The sequence below is a fragment of the Rhipicephalus microplus genome, unplaced genomic scaffold (genome assembly GCF_043290135.1).
Source record: "Rhipicephalus microplus isolate Deutch F79 unplaced genomic scaffold, USDA_Rmic scaffold_28, whole genome shotgun sequence".
NCBI lineage: Eukaryota > Metazoa > Arthropoda > Arachnida > Ixodida > Ixodidae > Rhipicephalus > Rhipicephalus microplus.
In genome coordinates this window covers 1,100,627-1,124,716 of record NW_027464601.1, presented here as the reverse complement: position 1 = coordinate 1,124,716, position 24,090 = coordinate 1,100,627, and the positions used below count along the sequence as shown (strand labels likewise).

Genomic DNA, 24,090 nt, shown 5'->3' with positions numbered 1-24,090 from the left:
GGCAGTTATCAGCGTCTCGATCTGTTGCACCTTGAGTCGAGAAGGTCACGATGCGCTCACGGAGATTTATGATGGCACCGTATTTCCGAAGAAAGTCCATGCCGATAATCAGCTGACGCGAACAGTCACCAAGAACGAGGCAGCTGAGCACAAACGTTGACGCACGAATTTTCACTCTTGCGGTACAGCGACCCAGCGGTGTTACAACGTGTCCTCCAGCTGTTCTAATTCGCGTTCCATTCCACGGCGTGATCACTTTCCTGAGATATTTCGCTAGCCTCCCGCTGATGATCGAATAGTCTGCACCAGTGTCTACCCATGCACTGACCTGAAGACCATTAATCAGCACGGGTATGTCGAGTGACACGCGGTCACTAGGTTCAGATGTGGATGTCGGCGTTTCTTTGGTACGGCGACTATTCTCTGACGAAATGCCTTCGGCGTTGCGTGCAAGCGTCGATGGAAGGTCTTTCGCACTTTGAGTCCCAGCGACCTTGCCCCCGAAGGCCGCCGCCTTCAGTTTTCCCGATGAGGGCTCGGGCAGCGTTCCCGTGCCGTCACCCCGAAACGTGGCCCAGTGGCTGCGGGTCTCCTCGGAGATGGTGAGCGCGATTGCTGTCGCGTAAAAGGTGCACGCTGTTGCGCGAGATACTCTTCGATATCCCTTGGCCTTTGACCAATTCGGGGACGAGGGGAATTGACGGCAAATCTGCTCAGTCCAAGTTGCCGGTATGAGCATTCGCGGTAAATGTGACCAGCCTCACCGCAATGATAGCAGAGGGGTCGTCTGTCTGGTGTACGCCAGAGATGAGACTTGCGCGTCGGTGCACGGCGACTATCGATGTCCAAATAAGCGTGCGCTGACTGAATTGAAAAGCCGTGTCATGTCCTCGACGTACATCGAGACGGTCTCGTTGGGCATCTGTATGCGTGATTTTAGTGCACGCTCCGCCCGGTCGCGGCGGTCGGGACTCCTGTAGGTCTCCAGGAGGCGACGCTGGAACTTGCGCCAAGATGTCAGAACATCATCCCTGTTCAAAAACCACGTCTTGGCACCGTCTTTTAGGCAAGTGTACACGTTCCGGAGCTTCTCGGCATCATCCCAGTAATTGATCGCTCCGAAACGTTTGAACTCACTCAGCCAGTCGTCAACATCTTCATGCTGCTCTCCGTGAAAGGGGCTAGGCATGAGCGGGTTCTGGACGGTGCAGTAGATCGGCGTGGAAGGTGTCGGAGCTTGCACGGAATCTTGTGTCGAAGTCATAGTCGCTGCGTTAGTGGTTGGATTCTCAGGCGGTAGGCCTCGTTGGCGGCGGCTTTCTCTATGAACAGGAGTATCCACGGGTGCAGGGCTTGTGTTCCGGCTGCTGGACGGGGTCTTGGGCATCGGGTGGATCGTGAGACGTTGTACCCAGCAACTCCACCAGTCTTGTCACGTTACTCACGACAAACTTGATATAATGGGCTCGTTGAGTCGACTAGCCAAGCAGCGGCTCAGAGAGATCGCCTTTGTCCTCTTTCACTCTTCGATCTCACACAAGAAAACCATGTGGCAATATACTGTTGCTATATCGCTTTCACAGGAAAACTTTGTGGTTTCCTGCTACAATTTTACTAAAGTCAAGGAAACCCGTCTGCGTAGGCTCCAAACCATGTCATACAACTGCCGGGCTTTGATGACAAAATAGGCCCGCAACAATTAGCGCAAGGTGTAACTTCTGAGACAGCCGCGCCGACTTGTTTCTCCGGCTGGTCTAACAATATAGCACGACGCAAACTAGGCAGCAAAGGTGAGAGGGGTGCGAAGGGCCTTTGTTCAGCCCGGCTCTTCAGGATAATCGGGGCCTCGTGGAGTGGGCGCGAGTTGCAGCTCAATCAAACGGAGTGCCAGATGAGGGACCCGCCCAGTACTCTCTATAGATCTAAGTGCAGTTTAAAATTTTCTACAGAAAACTTTTCATTCATTCGTTCCAATTTTTACTTTCTTTTTGATTGTCATGCCTCCCTGCTAATTTAAAATTGAAACTTGTACATTGAAACAAACGAACAATAAAATTTTTTTTCTTGTGGAAAAATAAGACGCAAAAACAGCGGCGTAAAGAGAGCTGGCTATGACAGCGTCTGATGAACTAAGCTCGGTGAATCGAACAGTCTAATAAATATATACTCTTTTCTCAAGAAACGCCCACGCACAAGAAAATGTTTAGGGGTACGGGAAACGAAAAAAAAAGCATATCTTCTGCCAAAGACGTCTTAGTCATTTGTAAAAATGTGCACACGTCGTTGCATTTTTCTTCAAGTGAAAATTTCTGATTTTTTTTACGCACATTACCATGGAACCACCACTCGTCATATTATTACGATACACATGCAACTTATGTTACAATAAACTATACGTATTGATACGTGCATGAAACTGTCGCTTCGGCACAGCTGGAATGGCACCCGAAAGGAGGAAGTCGAGAACGTGGTTGTAGTGGGTTGGTCTCTCGAGCTTCCCCATCGGCCTGAATGCCTTTGTGCTCTTTAAGCTTTGCAAGTAATACCGACCTTCAATCCCTACACCATAATCTACAAAATTATCTCATTATGATAGAAAGATGGCTTAAGAATATTCATATGACACTGAGCGTAAAGAAAAGTGCGCTTCTTGAATTATCTTTTCTGCAGCCTATCAACATCGCGTTAATGTACAGTATTGAGCTCATTCCGCAGGTGAATTCCCTTAAATATTTGGGCATCCTATATAATGACGCATTAAATTGGAGAAGTCAAATTGATGATGTGTACTCCAAGGCAACACGGGCCATGGGGTGGCTAAGGAAGCTCGCAAACCGTAAAGCGGGTTTAGGAAGAGATGTTCTCATAATGATATATAAGCTTTATGTGCGGCCCATCGTGAAATTCGGATGTGTATTATTTTCTGGCAGTGCAACTTATAACATGAGACCCCTAATACTGCTTGAAAGAGAAGTGTTGCGTTTGTGTCTGGGTCTATCAAAATTTGTTGCAAATAACGTATTGTATATGGAAGCTTGCTTACCTTCTCTGCTAAATAGGTTTAAACTTCTTACTGTGCAAGCCTTCTTAAAGATATGCAGTTCACAACAAAGACTCTCATTTTATGCTTTCATTCAAGAACCGGCTTTATTTATCGAAACACATTGGTTGCGACTACTCACTCCGCAAATAATATTGGCACAAGCGCTACTACAGCAATGGAATAGAAAAATTAAACATATCGGTCCAACACACAACCTGAAGTCAATGCTTAGCATACAATTTGATGATATATTTCCTCATAACGCGAAACGATTTGCACATATGTACTTAAATGACCAGTTAGCAGATTATCTGGCTCACCTAGATATAAGCAATATCATTGCGACTGATGCATCTGTGTCATAAGAAAAGGCCGGGGTGGGCATTTTCTCTCCTTCTTTGGACTGGTCCTTTTTCGATTCCACTCCCAGATTATACCCCTGTATTCATTGCAGAATTATTGGATATGTTCTTGCCCTACGCAAATTGCCCTCAAGCGAATCATTAGCAGTTATCATTACCGATTCGTTATCAGTATGCAATGCACTATCAGTGGCAGTAAATGCAGAGTAAAACGTAAAACGTAAAAAAACTGCATTTGCTATTGTTACCGGGCCACCGCGAGTTATATTTGTACCAAATGGCGAACTCTTTAGCAGCAGTATCCCTGAGTGGGCCCACCATCCGAGTTTTGCCAGATATGGCTTACGTGACAGCGCTAAGGTTCCGAAAAGCTTGTCTGCAATGGGGACAAGGTAATTTGGATAAATTCAAAGATTTCGAGCATTTGAGATATTGTTGGAATAAACAGTGGTGTGTATTTCGCCAGGTAAAGGTCACTTATACTAGGTTGAGGGGCGCAGTTACGCAACTAAATTACTAACTTAACAAAGCTCGACTTAAGGCGTCACCACTATGCATTTGGTGCAACGTAATTGAAACAATAGAACATTTCGTTTTTATTCTGTCATCGTTATTCTTATCACAGGAAAAGATTTTTAGTGGTCCCATTACAAAAGCTAGGAATACAGGTAAATCTACCATCAATTTTTTCACTCGGCGGAACTTCATTTGGTTACTGGCGCAGGGATTTATGCTCCACTATGTTTGAATACATCAACGCAACTAAAAGATTACCGTGCTAGTGAACCCAAACCTTTTCAGATCTTTAGTTTATAATTCGTAGCTATGTCTGTTGAAAACAAGATATGGTTCGACAGCTTGCTCAGCAAACATTTTTGTTTAATGGTAGTATTATTTCTAAACTACTTGTCAGAATGTCTTTATTTTCATTTTAGTTTCATTTAAGTATCCTGCTGTTCGTTTCCTCGCCCATCCCCCTCTGTGGGTGAGCGCCATCCCTCAGACGTCATCATCATCATCAAGCCGTTAGCAAGACCTGCTGTCGGTGAATAAATCTTCCACGTAACATCTTTTGGTGGAAGATGCGGGGTCTTCACACAACCCAGCTCTGGAGCTCCGCAGTGCACGCCAGCTTTGTCCAGCCGCGATGCCTGAAACCGGCACTCAGGCCTCGCCATCCGAGCCGGCTCAATCACCTGTTATCCCCCCCCCCCCCCCATCTTCTTGACCCTGGCACGTTTTCCGGGACAGACAGCACGGACGTCGAAGAATGGCTCGCATTATTCGAGCGCGTCAGCAAGCACTACAGGTGTGACGAGACGCTTATGCTGGCAAATATTCTATTCTACGTACGGGGTACGGCATGCGCCTGGTACGAGACGCATGAAGAAGAATTAGCCAGCTAGTACGCATGCAAGCAAAAGCTTCGGGACTTGTTCGGTCAGTCAGTTCCTTGTCAGACGGCAGCGAGGCAGGAACTCCCGTCGCGTGTTCAATCATCAACATAGTCGTACGTCACGTACATCCAAGACGTACTGGCTCTCTGCCGGAAGACTGACAAAAACATGTCCGAGGCGGAAAAGATCAGCAACGTCTTGAAAGGCATTGCTGATGATTCTTTCAACATACTAATGTGCAAGAACTGTACCACTGTCGACTCCATCATATCTAAATGCCGACAATTTGAACAAGATAAAAGCAGGTGAATAACCCACCACATCACGAGACTGCCAAACAGCGCTGCGACTTCGTCTTGCGAGGATTCTGCAGCGCACTGTTCACTAGCACCTACTGCCAATATCACAAGGATTGTTCGCAGGAGCTGGAGGCCATGGCACCTGATTCCTATCAGCCCCCTGCGCAAGACAACTGGGGAACAGTCTCGCCTATTCAAGCCGTCGTACGTCAGGAGTTTGCTAACCTGGGCGTCCAGGTTCCCCAGCCCACCAGAATCATGCCGCAGCCCATGAGCACTTCCGTCCACAACGCTGACAACCACGTTGCTCCACTTGTTGCTGCGACAGCTTCGACTCCTCGGTGTCCACCACGTTACTGCTGAAATTCATCTTAGTGGCACACGCACGATGATCGAACCATCTGCTTTTTTTGCTCTCGAGTTGGGCACATCTCCCGCCATTGTCGCAACAGGTGATGTTTCCGGCCAAGCTTTCCAAATGTGGACCGCTGTCAGGACCATGGACACTGTTCGCTACCCGCTTTTCTGGATGACCATCTTCAGGACCCTTCACCTCGCCGCTAATCTCCACGCTCCGAACCGTCCTACGCTGACGTCGTCGCCCGAAAAAACTGGTCTAGCCGTTCGCCGTCACCTCAAGGTCGGCCATCACGCTCCCCTCAACGCCGCTGCTCTCCGTCACCGGCTTATTCTGGTCATCCGCCGGTTACCGACGGGTGCAGCTCCCGGAGGTGGCGCTGCGTGACGACTCGGTACGAAAACCCTCAACCAGCTACAAATTCAAGACGCAATTTACTTCGAGTGCTCCTTGATGACCACGCCATTATTGTTCCAATTGACACTGGTGCCCAAGTATCTGCTATGAGTTTAACACTTCGATCTCGCCTGAAAAAGGTTCTCACACCTGTTACGTTTCCAACAGTTCGAGTGGCCAACGGAAGTCGTACATCGGTGTTTGGCATGTGCACTGCCCGAGTTACTGTTGCCGGCCACCACACTTCCGTTCTCTTCGCAGTCCTTGATGCTTGTCCACAGGACGTCATCCTTGAAAGAGATTTCTTAACCGCCCACTCTGCCCTCATCGATTGTTCTGCTGGTATCTTACGGCTCGAATTGCCTTTGTGCGCCGATTTCACTCCTCCAAGTCGCACTCGGCTATGATCCGTGGAGTCTGTATGGCTACCGCCCCAGGCCGCTTTGTACATTCCTGGGTCGCCCTTTCCGCCCGTTCCTGGTGGAGACTATCTGGTGGCTCCCCTTATCAAGTTGATCCTTACGCACCACATCGCACTACGACATACTATAGTGACTGTTGCTAACAACGCGGCTCTACTACCAGTTCTGAACTTCCCTACGTCGACCCAAGTTCTTCCCAAAGGCACCATTTTAACCGATCTTTCCACCGTTGATGAATGTTTGATTTGTTCTTTTACCCCTCACAATAAGACTGTGGTGAAACCTGTCATCACCTCGCAATATAAGGCATTCCTCGACAAAATGATATCCAGTGACCTCTTACCTTCCCAAATTGCAGCGCTTCGGGGTGTTCTATTTTCTTACCTGGATATCTTTGAGGCCGACGACCGTCCCCTGGGCCGCACAAGTGCCGTAACCCACCGCATCGACACTGTCAACGCCAGTCCACTCTACAAACGCCCTTATCACTTGTCACATGCTGAGCGCCAAGTTATACAGACGGAGGTCGAGAAAATGCTGAGGGAAGACGTCATCGAGCCGTCATCGAGTCCTTGGGCATCTCCTGTGGTCTTAGTTAAAAAGAAAGACAACACCTGGTGCTTTTGCGTCGACTATTGCCACCTGAATTGGATCACGAAGAAAAACGTTTACCCTCAACCCCGAATCGATGATGCGCTCGACTGCCTCCACGGCGCCAACTATTTCTCGTTCCTTGACCTTCGATCCAGATACTGCAAATTTCGGTCGACGACCGCGACCACAAGAAGACAGCATTCATCACACCCGACGGCCTTTACCATCAAGGTCACGCGTTTTGGGTTGTGCAATGTTTCGGCTACTTTTGAACGTATGATGGACTCTCTTCCTCGTGGTTTCAAATGGTCGACCTCCCTTTGCTATATCGACGATGTAATCGCTTTTCGCCCTCCTTCGAAAGGCGCCTCTCTCGTCTCTCGAGAATGCTTGACGGTTTTCGTTGCACTGGTCTCCAATTGAATTCGTCGAAATGCTCATTTGGACGCCAACAGATTAAACTACTCGGCCACCTTGTTGACGCCACTGGTGTTCGACCCGACCCTGACAAAGTCCGTGCAGTCCGAGAATTCCCGCTTCCGCCTTCCACACAAAAAGTTCGCGGTTTTATTGGACTCTGCTCATACTTCCGCCGCTTTATCTTCAACTTCGCGGATATTGCTAGGCCCCTCACGGATCTCCTCAAAAATAATGTGGCCTTCTCTTGGGGGTAGGACCAAGAACAATCCTTCGCGTCGTTGATTACCGCCTTCACGTCGTCACCTGTGTTAGAGCATTTTGATCCAGCGGTTCGAACAGAGCTTCGCACCAATGCAAGTAGTCATGGCATGGTGCTATACTCGCTTAGATACAAAATGGCACAACCTGTGTGATAGCCTACGCTAGTCGCCTTCTGTCGCAAGCGGAAAAACATTATTCTATCACTGAGCGAGAATGCTCAGTCCTCGTTTGGGCCATTGCGAAATTTCATTCATACTTATACGGACGTCCGTTCGCAGTCATCACGGACCATCATGTGCTTTGCTGGCTGTCGACGCTTAAGGACCCTACAGGAAGACTCGGCCGATGGGCACTTCGATTAGAGAAGTACACGTTCTCGGTTGTCTACAAATCTGGAAAGCTGCACAGCGATGCTGACTGCTTATCACGGAATACCGTTGATCCACCTAACTCCACTTGTTTGGAATCTGATGCCTGCGTTTTAGCCATCACTGACTTTCTGAACGTGGCTGACGAACAGCGCCGAGATCCATTGCTGCTCACCATGATCGACCACCTTCAATCGCGTCATACTGACCCTTCCCTTAGCAGGTTCCTGCTTCAGAACAACGTTTTGTATCGCTGCAACTTACACCTCGACGGCGCGGAACTTTTACTCGTCGTACCACATCACCTGTGAAATAATGTTCTGCGACAATTCTACGATGCTCCAACTTTCGGACATTAGCAGTCTCCAGAACTTACGACCGCATTCTACGACGAGTATTCTGGAAGGGCCTCTACTGCTCTGTTCGCCGTTACGTCGCATCGTGCGACCTCTGCCAGCGCCGAAAGAGGCCTACGACTCTCCCTGCCGGTCTTCTTCAACCTATTGAAGTTCCAGCCGAGCCGTTTTATCGAGTGCGCTTGAACTTGCTTGGGCCCTTTCCTACCTATACAACTGGAAATAAATGGACGGAAGTGGCCACAGATTATGCCACTCGGTATGCGATCACTCGAGCACTACCAACCAGCTGCGCAACAGACGTTGCCGACTTCATGCTCCACAACATTATTCTGCAGCATGGCGCTCCGTCTCACCTGCTCACAGACCGTGGTCACTACTTTCTATCTCGTGTGGTTGATGATCTACTCTAATCTTGTGCTACCCGTCACAACTTCACATCTTACCACCCTCAGACGAACGGCCTTACAGAGCGCCTAAACCGCACATTGACAGACATGCTTTCCATGTACGTATCTACCGACCACACTGATTGGGACATAGCTCGGCCATTCGTCACCTTCACCTATAACTTGTCTCGTCATGAAACAGCAGGCTACTCTCCATTTTATCTACTCTTCGGACGTCATCCGTTACTGCCCTTCGACACACTGCTTTTATCAGACCAACCATTCTCCACTTCGTACGCTCTGGATGCAATCACCCATGCACTCACGGCACGCGCGGTAGCCCGTGCTCGGTTATCGTCGTTGCAGACTGCACGAAAGTCCCTTTACGACCGTCGACATAAGGATGCCGTTTTTTCTGCAGGATCTCTTGTTTTTCTGTGGCTTCTATCTCTACGTGTCAGCCTCTGCGAGAAACTACTATCTATATACGCTGGGCCCTACCAAGTCCTCCATCAGGTCACACCTGTGACCTATGAGATTGCCGCTACCACAACTCATCGGCTGCTGCACCCAGAACAGAAATAGTCCACGTTTCCCGTCTCAAGCCCTACAACGCGGACTCGCTCAATTAACAGGCACCGAGACGGTGTCTTACCGGCAGGGTGGTTCCACGTGTATGAAACGGTCGCTTCGGCACAGCTGGAATGGCACCCGAAAGGGGGAAGACGACAACGTGGTTGTAGTGGGTTCGTCTATCGAGCTTGCCTGTTGGCCTGTGCGCTCTTTAAGCCGTGTAGCGAGACCTGCTGTCGGAGAACATATCTTCCCCGTAACAGTATATTACAAGATATATTGAATTTTAGGATTACTTTCTATCATTTTATGGCTAAGAGTGGTAACGAGACAATACCGAGATGTCGCACAACTAGCCCACCGCAACGTATCGTTGATGAAGCGTTTTCGCTCCATCCGCCTTCGCATTGAAGATGAATCCACCACAGCCCAAGAAAGTTGAAAAAGCGAGCCATTTCACACAGGAACCATTACTTACTTGAGCAAGTTAAATTTCTTTGCTAAGCCGTCAACATTCTGGACAGCGCGCCAACCATACAGTCATTTGTACGCACCCAAGGCACATTCACGAGCTTTTTTTTTGCATGATGCAAAGCGAACGAAAAACCCCTTGTGTAGCACATAACTGGAGCATCTGCCTTGAGTTATTGAGGCCGCGAGTTCAAATTTAGCTGCCGCGATGTGTTTGTGTGTCTGTATATTTCTCCTGCCCTTTGTAGGTTCACATATATCATCATCATCACTCATCATCCTGACTACGCTCACTGCAGGACAGAGGTATTTCCCATGTTCCGCCAGTTAACTCGGTCGTATGCTTGCTGCTGCCGCATTAGACCCGAAAACTTTCTAATCTCGTCTGGGTACCTATTTTTCTGTCTCCCTCTCAACCACTTGCCTCACCTCGAAATTCGGTCAGCTAACCTTAAAAACCAGTGCTTATCCTGCCTGCGCACTACGTGCCCGGCCCATGTCCATTTCTTTTTGATTTCAACTATGATATCTTTAGTGTCTTTGGTTACCTCACCCACTCTGCTTTCTTCATTTCCCTTAAGGTTGCTCCTATAATTTTATTTTCGATGACTCGCTGCGTCGTCCTCAATTTCAGCTGAAACTTCTTTGTATGATGCGAGGTTTCTATCCCGTTGGTAAGTACCGGTAAGTCCCGGCAAGATGCAGCTGTTATATGCATTCATATTGAGGGTTAGCGGCAGACTACCTTTCATGATTTGAGAATGCTTGCCGAATTCGATCAAGCCCATCCTTATTCTATTAGTTATTGCACTGTCATGCCTCAGCCCCGCAGTTACGACCTGTCCTAAGTAGACATATCCCTTAAAAACGCCAGCGTATCTCTCATCTATCGCAAAAGGGCTGTTTTTTGTCGAGGCTGTTGCTCAATACTTTGCTCATACTTCTGGCTAATAATTTCCAATCCTCCTTTTCTGATTTCTGTGCATGGTTCTGTATTCATGAACTGTAATTCCTCCCCTGATAGAGTCACTCATCAAGTCCATGTCATCAGTGAATCACGGGTTACTAAGGTACGCTTCATTAACTCTTATCTTTATCTCTTCCCAACCTATAGGGCCCGAAAACCTGCTTTAAACACGTGGTGAATAGCATTAGAGAGATCGCGTCTTTCTGCCCTACACCCTTCTTTATTGAGACTGTCGCTTTCTTTATGGGGAACTATAGTGACTACGGATCCGCTTTAGATTACTTGCAGTATGTTTATGTTGCGTTCGTCGATGCCTCGATTTATTAGTCCCAGCATTACCGCTGATGTATCGACTGAGTCAAACGGCCTGACGCAATCCATGAAAGCGATGTATAGGGGCTGGTTGTATTCCACGCATTTCTCTAATGCCTGAGTAATATTACGAATAATGTCTATTGTAAAGTAGCCTTGTGGAAAATCTGCTTTGTCATAACTTTTTTGGAACTTTAATGTATCCTTTATTTAATTAGCAATTATTTTTGTATATAGTTTGTAGTGAGCGTTCAGTAAGCTGATCGGCCTGTATTTTTCAAGTCCTTGGTGTCTCCTTTCTTATGCATTAAAATGATGTTGCGTTCTTCCAAGATCCTGGTGCTCTTCCCATCAAGATACACTTCATATGGATGTGGCCAGTTTTTCTAACACAATTTCTCAGCCATCTGTCAGCATGTCAATCATTACCTTATCCTCGATTGCAATTTTGCCTCTTTGCATTCATGTTCATCATTAGTACAACTAAATGCTCTGTGCTCGTTATTGGGAGCCATACATAAATCTATCGTAATTCAACTGCTGTAATCTGCTCGTTTAAGATCCTCAGGTTGTCGAAATTTCCGGAGCCTTCAACTACGGCGTCTCCCATTAGCAAATGGTAGTTTTGTGACTTTAAACCTCACATATCAATCAATCAACTGCTGTAATGCGTGTGTGCTATTTAGTAGTATTTCATTCACTCATTTCCACCTGCCCGTGTAATGGCTCATCGAATATTTTTTTTTCTAAGCTATGAACTTTAAGTACCATCACACCGGCATGCTGTGGTATCATCGTAAGTTTGTATAACTTCGAGCATCCGGTTTATTCCTGTGACGCACATACCGAACTGAAGCGTTGTTGAAAAAAAACATAATTTCCTTGACGTTCGATTCATCTTTATTATACTCGAATGTAAATACAGTAAATACCGGTATATCAGTTTCTTCCACTTTTTCACAGCGCTGGGAGCTAGCGAAAGCGGGCGAGCGAGAATATAACATTTGTTCGGTGTTATGGACGAGAAGATAGGTGAGTGGCCTCCACAGTTATATGTAGGCTAAAGAGGCACGACGAAAACGAAGCTTGATATAAAGGCTAACAGCTTCACAAGTTGCTTGGTCTGTCGTCGCAAAATGCGCATTACTACATGCACATGAGGGGACACAACCAGACGTTAAGATGGTAAATGCAAATCTCGACCCCGATACAATGCTGGGTAAATTTTAATTCTTGCTATAGTCTACAAGCCCCACTGCAGTGAACCTCGTTCCGTTCCATTTCATCAAATCTCATTCCTTAAGTATGATATTCCACTTCATAACGCAATGTATTCCTTATCACGTGGTATTTGTTGAACCTGCGTCAAAGTATCTAAACGCATGTCTTTTTCAAAATAAAGTTACGGTACGAAGGACGTTATCGGCACTTTGGAGGTGCATGAAGGCTATGTGTAAGCCAAATATTAACAGCAGTGTCATTTCAAGTAAGGAAGACTAAAAAAAAAAACGCTGGGCTGGTGCACGTGCGTACAAGTTCTGAACTCAAGATGGGGAACCTAAAACTGATGCTCAAAGATGAAGTATTTAGTTTTCCATGTGCTAAAGTACGGGGTAATCTTTCAAAAGCAACATAGAACATAGAAGCAAGGCATCACAGACGGCGTCATAGAACAAAAACAATAAAGACAACGCTGAGAGATAAAAATATAGGGTGTGGATCAGAAAAACAGGAGTAGCCGATACTTCATATATGATGATAAGGTGAAAAATGTAACTGGGCACGTGAGCACATAACATCATATGAAGGAAACATAGCGAATAGCCATTTGGAACGTGAAAAAGGATACCAAGGTATACGGGAAGCACGACGAGGATGGCAAGTGGTTATAGGTGATTGCGACTAAATGGAAAGGGCTGGAGGGACAAAGTAGATTCACTAACTCACGCAATGGACAACCAGGCATCATTGAAAGATTACTTCGTACTGCAATTGACTTAGGATAGACGCAAAGAAACGATGGGCATGAGCTGCAAAAGGCCACATAAAATGTAGTAGGCTACCGAGCTGTAAAAATTACAAGTTTCGTTGTGCAGAACATTTGTCATTGATGTTTTTCCCAGACTTGTAGAAAGATGCGAGTCCAAAAAAGAAAGGTAATGTGCTATTAGCAGTGCAGCAAAAAGAAGAAGAAGGACATACAATACTTTAGCACCTACCGTGTAATAAAGAGCTAGTGTCTACGCGTTATTCCTCAGAGGTGCTTGTACCCCCACGAGAATTAAGGGAAATACAGACTTAGGATCTGATTCCGGTGGATGGCGTTCTCGAGATTCTCGACGCTTGTTTGGCTAGTGTGAAGCAAAGCGATATGAAGTTATATTTAAAATAAACTTACTTTAGTATTTTGTACGTAAACTTTATCGCAAAACGTTTTGGCGGTCATGCGGTACAAGTGAAACCTGGACAAGTATACCCACTAAGGTATGCATATGTCTGTCACTGTGTTCGAGATTCAGTAATAAAAAATAATTAATTATTTTTTACATTTGAAGACAAACATTCTTGTTTTGCTCTTGAAAGAACACATTATCTATTTGTGGAAATGACCGTACAGGATAAAATCAGAAACATTAAACATTTGTCTGCTGCATTGCCAGGTGCGTCTGTACAAGTGGTCTTCTACCAACGCACATCTCGTTTTGTTGTGAAGTCAAGTAAAAGAAGGGTGAAAGTCCGTCTACTTAGCTTCGTTGTCGTTATGCAGTCGATTTAAAGGATTTTTGGCAAGACGCACTTGAGAAAAAAGTAAACTCGATGTAATATTCCGTTCTGGCATGAGACGGTACATCTATGCACAGCAGTGAGTGGACGACGCTTTGCTTAGACTGTCAAATACGAGTGGTGAAGCTCTGAAGCCGCAGAAAATCTGAGCCATAGTAGTCTTCAGCCTCTTTGAACAACAATGGGGCTGCTTCAGTGCTTTGCACTGCACCCCACTATAACCCCGCTACGGAAGCACGAAACTGAAACTGTCGAAAAGAATCCGTGGATACTTCGCTAGCCAGCGCAACTTAATCTGAAGCATGTACTTCCCATAATTCTCATGAGGGAGTTCTGAGGAATCGCAGTGCCAGATTTTGCTCTAGGTAATATTGTTGGAAACGCTATGTAGGAAACTATAAGGGCGTTGGCCTGGTCAGGTGATGACGCTATTCGTTTGCTTTTTTGTGCGTACATGAATTTTTTTCTAATATATCCTTCCATGACGTGATTCGTCAAACCATGAAGTAGCTGTAGCGAAGAATAATGTTTAGTTTTTTTGTCAATCTGTCATTTACCACTTGTAATTGTTTCAGACGACAAGTTAAAATTCCTTCCCAATAGAGCGACTAGGATTACCTCAAACACACAGAGGAATTTGGTCTGTGTGTGAGAACTGCCAAAAAATAAATTTTAATCCAGATTTATATACGAACAGATTAGAAGGGAAATGTTTGCTATCCTGACAACTGCAGACAGGGCAGTGTTTTCTGTGTCCGTGATGCTTGGATACAGGCTTCCAGGGTTATCGCAGTTTCTTTAGTCGGCACGTGGAGGATTATCGTGCATCGTTGCTATCTGTGATGACGACTCCTGTTCTTTTCTATGTGGGCCATCCACGGAGTCTCTTATGCAATTTCTTGTGCGTCGCCCCCTAACATCCTTACGAAAAGTAAGGGTGTTAGGGGACGAGGCATATTGAGATAGACGTAGTGGAAGGCACTTGTCGTTGCTACTGAGGGAACTTCACCTTTACCTTACACACAGCAGTTTTCCCCGCAATGTAAGAATATATACATGAACAGGTGGCGATAATATACCCCACAGGTGTTAAAAGTGCAATAACGAATCTCCAGCGTCAAGATTACACTCCGGACGTTATCAGTTTTCGTGCCGCTTTGTCGGTGCCTTTTTAGGACGCTAGGAAAAGTGGCGCCAGGTGTTTCGGCAGCAACGAGCGAACCACTGATTCTGCGTCTTTTTGCTGGTATGCGCGACCATGCTGTTTTCATGCCAGCTTTTTTGTTTACGTGCGTTTTAAGATCTTCTATTGACGAAGATGGCATCCAATGGCGGAGAGGTTTGTCAAATGAATACAATGTGTTTTGTGCCGAACTCACATTTTGGCTATTGGACTTGTGTGAAGCTTGTGTCTCTGTTTAAGGTGCTGTCCGACAGTGACTACCTGGAGCAGCGGCGCTTGCGATTCTGACGGCAGACCTAGTTGGGTCTACGGACCATGTTTGCGCTAAATATTTTTCAAAAGAAATGATTTTAACCACATACTACGTGGAGTGATTGGTCCTTCTTAACGTTCCACAGAGGCAAGTTTTATCTATGAATGTCATTCTCACCTAATTTAGGAACAGTTGTAAATATCTCAGACGGCCGAGTAAACCCAGCAAACCAGCCCGGAAGAGCAAACCTCTTGCTGTGCAAGCACCAAAACGACGTCGTCAGGAAGTCGGTAACATCCATGCGTTGCACACGTGGGCTGATGGTTCCTCATCAGAGGGTGGGGGTCATCACACATTTGCCCCTCCCTTTTTCGATGTGACTTAGTGCTGCGGCCACACCCCTCCTGCTACCTTTCTCTCAGTGGGCGTGCCTATGATGCGATGCAGTAAAGTTGTCTTATCGATTTTTAGAGTGCTTCAATATATTGTGACGATGGAACGCGTTTATTTACAAGATGAGTAATGCAGAGGTGTAGCTCAGTGAAGGATCCACAGCGTCGCTCGCGAGCCAGTTGAGTCTCTTCCTCCTCTTCGTCGAATCTTCGCTAGCGCGTTTCACTTCCCGGTTCGCAGACGATGCCCTCTGGGCGAGTCACTCAGATGGTTGATGGTGGCACGGTTTAAGGCGCGCAACGTGTGTCAGTTGTGTTTTGCTAGAGCGGCGACCATTGCTTGTGACGCTCGAGATTACGTACGTGACGTCGCTGAGGCGGTCAAGAATGACGAATGGACCGGAGTAGTGATCCAAGAACTTCTGGCACAAACCACGTTTGCGGACTGGTGTCCATAACCACACAAGATCGCCCTTACTATAAGTTACGGAGCGATGGCAGGTGTCGTAACGTTTCTTAGAACGCTGCTGGGATGCCAAGGTTCGGAGGCGTGCGATGCGACGGGCTTCTTCTGCGCGGCAGAGTGTCTCGGCTGTCGAGGTTTCCACGTCTAGTGTAAAAGGTAGTATAGTGTCGAGACAAAATTGTGGGGAGCGAGCGTACAGCAGGTAAAATGGAGAGTAACCTGTGGTCTCATGCTTCGCGGTATTGTACGCGTACGTGATGTAAGGTGGCACTTCGTCCCAGTTTTTGTGCTTAGAATCGACATAAATAGACAGCATGTTCGTGAGAGTCCGGTTCGTGCGCTCTACGAGACCATTGGTCTGCGGGTGATATGGTGTGGCATGGCGGAAATGGCAGGCAGACAGACGCAGGATCTCTTCAACGACGTCGGCAATGAACTGACGTCCGTGGTCGCTAATGACACCGCGTGGAGGACCATGGCGGTAGAATAGTGTCTTTAACTACAACGAGGTTGTCGTCTCCGCTACGCTGAGGCTGCTGGGCGAGGGCGGACAACAGAACCTCTTGAGTCTCTTCCTCCTCTTCGTCGAATCTTCGCTAGCGCGTTTGAATATATTAGTGTATACTACAAAATATTCCAACTATTATTCCAATTGAAGAGTAATTATACTTGCGAAGTATTTGGGCGCTGTAGGCTCTAAAATCATAATTTTTTGTGAGGGACGTCGTAGTGAAGGGATCCTGAGTGATTATGACCACCCGTATTTGTCGATTGTGCACCTACATCGAATCTATTATCATTATTATTTTTATTGTGCCTTTAAGTATCGAAACAGCACCCCGAGATGGTGTTCTAGTGGCTAAGGTACTCGGCTGCTCACCCGTAGGTCGCGGGATCGAATCCCGGCTGCCGTGGCTCCATTTCTGATGGAGGCGGAAATGCTGTAGGCCCGTGTCCTCAGATTTGGATGCATGGTAAAGAACCCAAGGTGGTCTAAATCTCCGGAATACTCTACTGTGGCGTCTGTCCTAATCATACGGCGGATTTAGGATGTTAGACGCCACATATCAATCGAACTATCAAAACAGCGTGTGATTATCAGACAGGCTGCAGTGGAGGGCTCTGAAAAATTAGGCCATCTGCTATTCAATAACGTCCATATAATTCTATAAGTAGACGGGCCTCAAGCATTTTCACCTCCATCGAAAATGTAGCCGCCGCGCCGGATTCTATTCATTGACATCACCTACATCTTATCTAAGCACACGGTTGTTTTTGCAGTTAGCCCCCACATAAATGCACTCACCGTGACCACATGTTTTTTATTAAGGGATGGTGCGTTGGTTGATTTTTAACTTTTTTGTGAATAAAAACCTTCAAAAAACGAAAGCACTACTTCGCGCAAATGGTACTTGGTGGGTTTTGAGTACAGCTCTATTCATCTGTTTCCGTGACATTCACAATCTGCGTAAGGCACTTTCATGCCAATATTTTTTCTTAAGCATCATCCACTTTTCATTTAAAAGTGAAAACAATTTTCCTTCGATTTCTTTTGGTGTTCCTAATACCACTAAGAACAAAAACGTCAGGAGGAGGGAAGGGGCCGTGAAATTCCAAGCTGCCAGCGCCGCATCACTTTGTCAGTCGACCATGGCGCCATCTAATGGCTCGCAGCCACGTATGTTCAGGCAACGGAACATACTGTGGCAGCACTGGTGCGGAGAGTATTCTAACACCTAACATATTTTAACATCGTAGTTTTTCCGCAGTAGGTATGAAAGGTCGCGTTCTTGGGCCTATTTTATGTGATTTATTTCTTAGTGAATCAAAGCCCCGCCGACAGTTTCTATCTATCTATCTATCTATCTATCTATCTATCTATCTATCTATCTATCTATCTATCTATCTATCTATCTATCTATCTATCTATCTATCTATCTATCTATCTATCTATCTATCTATCTATCTATCTATCTATCTTTCTATCTATCTATCTATCTATCTATCTATCTATCTATCTATCTATCTATCTATCTATCTATCTATCTATCTATCTATGTATCTATCTATCTATCCAAACAGCAGACAGATGTCGAAGCTTATACGCAGTCGCGACACCAGCCTTTACTAATTTTTCCATACCTGCCTATATGACAGAGATTTCGGGGTTGTGCTTGTGTTTTCTTGTGTCTACGAAACGGTAGGTTGACAGAAAAAGAGAGTTGGTCTTAAAAATGATCAATTACTGAATTTTCTCACACAATTTTCCAGAACCTCCACACGGCTCCCGGCAACTCAGCATGCCGGAATATTCGCTTCGCAAAGCCACAGTCCAACATATTGCGTCTGCGCGAGCCCACGTTTCACACGCAAACTAAGACGATGGTCATCTCTAGCCCCTAAGTTTTTATGACTGCTCATCATTTGCTGATAATCTGATAAGCCAGATGTCTCGCGGAGCTACAGGTGGTGATTTTGTAGCCCCACTGCACTGAATAGTTTAAAAAATAGAAATAATCAGAAAAATAAAACAACAAACACGGGATGCTCCAAAAAGACGAAGGACTCAAAAACACATTGGCTTTTACGTTCGCCTTTTGTGTCGTCGGCTCCTGGCAGTAATCTACTGCAGCCTGTAATAGTATGCATGTGCTTCTTGTACTTCTATGAAATTTGTCTATGTGGCATTCTTCAAAGCAAGCGCTTGGCGCTCTATGGCTACCAGAAGAAGCCATAAAAAGGTCCGGTGTAAGCAATGATTCCCGTGTGAGAACGATTTGGATAAAATCTTCTTCGTTGGCTTTATGCCAAAAGTTGTTTCCACCCGAGAAACTGTTGTGAACGCTCGAATAACTTTCGCCACTTTAAACAGATGGCGGCAAAATATCCAGATATGCCTGTGCCTGTCAAAAGTATTGTTAGAGGCGAACATGCCACTGAGGAGTTAAAAGCATTCATTTGCTCAGCAGATAATGATCCTTTAATCATGGCGCTGATAGAAAAACAAATCCATTGTTGCCAGTCTTACGCCAGGTGTACGAAGGCGGAGATTGTGAACCCACCATCCCCTCAATGAGTGTCCTGCGTCCTGTGCAGATTACGGCGAGTTGCAATCGTGCATCTCAAAACCTCAATGAGGCGTGCATCTAGGTGAACTTTTCTCGAAAATTGCTCTCGCAAAGCACGGTACTACGAGGAGTATTCAAACAAGCGTATTTACAAATTCGCACGTTCAACCAACGCTACGTATTCGTCATAGTGCTTCACACTTATGGAATAATGCATTGCTGTTTTTTTTCATATTGAACAGATGTGGGTACCAAAGAACCGTATTTCATCACTGCTGTTTATCTGAATTCGTAACCAAGATACATGAGTGTCGTTGCCTAACATGCGGTAAACTGCTTTATTTCTTTGTGTACATCGATCTTTCACTCACACAGAAAGAGACTTTTGGAATGCCTACAACGTCGTTATTACCTAGCAATTGCAGATAGGTACGTTTCTATAACGATATTCGCAAGAACACTAGTCGCAATATATTGGAGAGTTCTCATACCTTTCGGTAATATTTTCATGAAATATCGCCGTTTCGGAACTGTGGCACATAGGCATGCATTAAGCTTACAATATTATGCAGAGTTATATCTTTAAACCAGTCTACGGTAAAGCTCGCTACTTGAAAATCTTGGTACGTACATGCACTTTTTTGCCTGAATTTACCTGGCTGTTTTATGCTCAGAGAGGCAGTGAAATTGAAATTCAGGGCTCTCCCGTTTCGGCTGTTTACGGGCTGCACTGCCCGTACGCTGCACTGCCCTTCGTAGCCCACTAATCCCCGACGAAATTTAAAATATCATTTACACAATATTATAATTTTAATTGTTGGGGCTTGTATTCCAAAAGCCAGGATATCAATGCGAGAGCCGCCATAGTGTAGTGTTCTCAAAATTTTGACCACCTTGGTTTTTTTAACGAGCACCAAGGCTTAGGTACACGGTCCTCAGGCACTGTCGCCTTCATCGAAAATGTGGCCGTCGCGGTTCGATCGCCCGATTTGCGAATCAATACTGGAGTTTCATAACCACCAGACCACCATGGCAGGGGATCAGAATCGTCTAAGCGACGTAAAAGTATTAGTGCATTCTACTTGGTACCTCCGAGGGCAACAATTTTCGAGAGTTGTAAATTTCTTTCATTTTTCATTTTGGTTCTGCAGCTTTTGATTTGCGCAGTTTTCTCGCTCAAACCTTTTTCGTTATTTTTCTAATTGATGAATTAACATCAGCACATTATTTCTGGCTGGTCAGTGCAACATGATTCACTTTGTGAGAAAACTAGTGCTGCATTATAATGGTGGCTGTAACGCAGTGTCCGTACGTTATTAGGACAAATACTTGTCAGACGGTGCAATGACAAGCATATCCATTCAAACAAACAAGTGATTCTATTCGCTCTGCATGTGTCGTCGTCCCTTTAAAAATAAACGACGATGATTTTCTTTATTTCGCTTAGGTGCCTAGTAGAGCCAGTTTTTTCGATATACTCTCGCGTTTAGGCGAAAAAGCCTGGCACAGTAGCTGCGAAAAAATTGATCGTCAATCAATACTACGCAAGACAAGCTTCATGGCAGTGCTTTTATTTTTATTAGTCACGATTTTCAGTTTCAGCGGTACCCAGCGACGCCCCGTTATATCTGAAAACTCATGCCAGCACGCCTGAAGTGATTTTCACTGTTAAACTTGCATTTCGCCTGTAGGAACACCAACATCGTCGAAGTTCGACTGCGTGACCCGCCTCAGTACAGTTCCGTCAATTGCACTTGAGCGATTGCCAGAGCGTGTAAATAGCAAGCAAACTATTAAGGAGGTGCACCGATGGGAAACGCGTTGCGGACGTGGCTGAACTTGTCGTTACTGCTTACATGCGGCCTATAAAAAGCACGCTGACTCCACAGCTGTCTGTAAACAAGCAAATGACTAAAACATTCATTGGTCATCATCTTACCTGATCGGACATGGGCGAGTGTCGGACGTATCCATGTTATCCGCTGGTATACTTGACATCTCTGACTTAAGGAAATTCGGTATCTATACTGCCGTGGAGTGTTCACATGCATCTGGTGACTGGTCTATTGTATAGATGTCACTCATTCGTAACACAGTAGCACGACGTCCACAGTGGCTAACTAGAATGTGAATGCTACCTAGAGTCACCTGGGCCGAGCGCACGCAAGTTTCATTCTGTTGGGATGTGAAACGTGCGTAAGAAGCACGCCTAAGAGGAAGATGGCGAACAAGCCAAGCGACTACGTTGAAAGTAATGGCAAAAATGTTTTTCTTATATTTTCGTGAACGGCAATGTAGCAGCAGGATTCGCTGCGCCATATGACACCATAAGGTTGTGGGGGCTCGGTAACCGCCCTAATGAAGGGTACGAGGATATAACAAGCGCCGAGTGGCTTAATGATGGTTGTATTTTTAATCTCTTGACTGACCTGCGCTTCTGACAAGCATAGGAAATTTCCACTTTGCTTAAAAGTTCAGAAACACCTGATTCGCTCACAGAACTTTATTGACCATGACATAAAATTTTAATAGCCCACATCTAGAAAATCTGGCTTTCTCAGTTTTCAAACTCAATTGAGCCTCTTTGGAAACTTAAGAGGATCGCTTCTGAAGGCGACCGGACCCATCTCTAAAATTTGAGAGGTCTGCACCAAAATTGATTTTGCCCACACAGAAAATTGGTTTCAGCCACGCTCGACACTGACCTTGCCCACTGTGAAAAGACTGCAACTGCGCTGAAATCGCAAGTTCAGTTCAACAATATTGAAGGCCAACGTGGGTGGCTCCGGAAATCAAATTTGTTCACAATCAAAGTTTCTGTGGCCGTCATGAAATGCATTATTTAGGCTATATTTAAAGTTTAGTTGAACAACGTTGAAAGTCGCCCTGGTGTGCTTCCTTAATTGAGATGCCCCACTCCCAACAGAGAACATCCCTGATAATTTGCTTTGCCTGCCTCAAAAATTAAGCGGACCATAGTCAAAATCGAAAATGCTCGATCCCAAGATAGAGCCGGCCTACACACAAAAAAAAAAGACTGACACAGCACATATTTAAAATTAGGCACCACAACGTTCAAAAGCAATCCCGTTCAATCAGGTAGTATTGTTGTCCCATTTCCAGCGTTTTTATGACACGCATACAAAATAAGTTGGCCTATTACGAGCAAATGTCAGTGTCGTGTAATCACACGATAAGCATCATGTGACGTAGTGCCGCCATTAGGTGAATATTTAAAATTGTAAAATTGCGGGATCACGCGGAAAAATCCCACGTCAGTGTTACGCTGAGCCAGTATGAATGTGCGGATAGTACCGCCTGTATGAATGTCAGACTAGTACACACGTCCATACATGCCATGCCCGCACGCCTCTCGGCCTTGACGGGTACGCTCTTCTTCTAGGTATACCTCTTTGTGCGTAAGGCCGGTTTCGCAGTCAATAACAAGCATACGTACCTCCAACTCTTCCTCATTTTGCCGAGTGCAATATGTATATGAAAGACAAGCAGCCAAAGCAAAGTCGTTTATAAAAATAACAACACTTAAACACCACGAAACGCGGCCACCTTATTTGCGGCGCAAAACACGAACTCGAACCACGTCGTGACATCACTCTGCCGTTTGCCACAGGAATAAATGCCCGAGCGTTTACAACGAGTTGTATCCAAGGCCGACGGCGTAGCGGTTTCGTCCCAACTTAAGTGCTCTCACCCAAACGAGCCAAAAGTCGAAGGACGTATGATCGATCGCGAGAAAAAAGAAGGTAGGGGTGAATCTTAATACCAATCAAAACTAAGTGAGTGGGTTGAGCTCACTTAGTGAGCTGCTCAGTTGAGCTGCTCATTTCACCGGTAATGTTCAAAGGGAGATTCAAGTGAAAGAATTATTAAGTTTCAATTGAGCAACTGTAATTTGACAGCAGTGATGTGCTTAATTTCACCGTCATATGTTCATTATTTGATGAACAAATAAACGTTAAAGTTTTTTTTAAGATCTCACATCAAAATATTCATGCATGAAGTCGCGGTTTTCAAAGCGTATTTTTTGTATTTTAGCAACACTGCATCAGCCAATTCCTTGAAGCTATATGCTAAGAATATATCTATACCCTCCTCAGAGAACAGTATGCTTCATATTTGGTAATCTTCAGAAATTACGTAGGACTTAACATTCACCATCAAAATGCTTGACATCATGGCTTATGGTGTAGTTTTTTAAACCGGAGATAACCACCAGCGCTTGCTTTTTGTGAGTTTTCACAGGCGTGTTCTTTAAAAATGCAAGACAACAGCGTCATTTTCTTCTGTGTCCCTCCAAGTGAAGTTATTGCCAAGTGTTTCTTGAATGCAATGCTCCGTTAGCGCCATTATTTTTGAAAGTGGGTAGAGAAGCCCTCTGCTTCAGCCTAGTAAAAGAAGTTCAACTAACAGAGGAAGGTGGTCTTTAACTTCAGAAGTTGAAAAAGTAGATATACTAATTTCGGATAGTCTGACAAGTAAAGGTACTGAAGAAATCACCCTTATAACATTAAAAATCAAAATATTTTATTTCTTGTTACGCTGAAACTAGCCTTTTTCATGCATTTCAGGTTGACTCACACGTGTTTTCCTCCTCGCAATCAAAAAGTCCTTACGGTAATTTACGCCAGTTTTTATTGAGAAAGCTGTAGAACGCGATTGCTAACCCCAGGCGGGAGGTGCTACTTTGTATAACTCCCACTACTTAGTTGAATTCAAACGCTCCGCCGACCGCAGCACCAAGAGCATCAACAGGTGTTTTTCGAAGAATGTGGCAGCACCCGTCTCGGCCGGAGTCAGCACAATCGCGGCGCTTATATACGTAGCGTTTCCGTCGCTGAAGTCGTCATGGCGACCGAAAGAGCCGCTCGCTTCTTCTTGCCCTTACGCCGTCGCCCTCAGGCAGCGCGCTGTTTCTTTCTTTATTTATTTATTGCA

The 24,090-nt window shown here is 45.5% G+C and overlaps 1 protein-coding gene across 7 annotated transcripts in view; it reads right to left on the bottom strand.

The window, feature by feature from the left end:
• The window catches only part of LOC142761687 (monocarboxylate transporter 12-B-like), a 145,259-nt gene that overhangs the window by 47,179 nt on the left and 73,990 nt on the right, over window positions 1-24,090 (bottom strand). The window contains exon 1 of one of the 7 annotated variants that reach the window (XM_075884322.1): window positions 21,074-21,304. The exons of the other annotated variants lie outside the window; for them this stretch is intronic. Coding sequence (XP_075740437.1) covers window positions 21,074-21,132 — 59 coding nt within the window. The 5' untranslated portion in view covers window positions 21,133-21,304. Of the gene's footprint in view, window positions 1-21,073; window positions 21,305-24,090 lie in introns of those variants that run through there. 7 annotated transcript variants of the gene reach the window in all.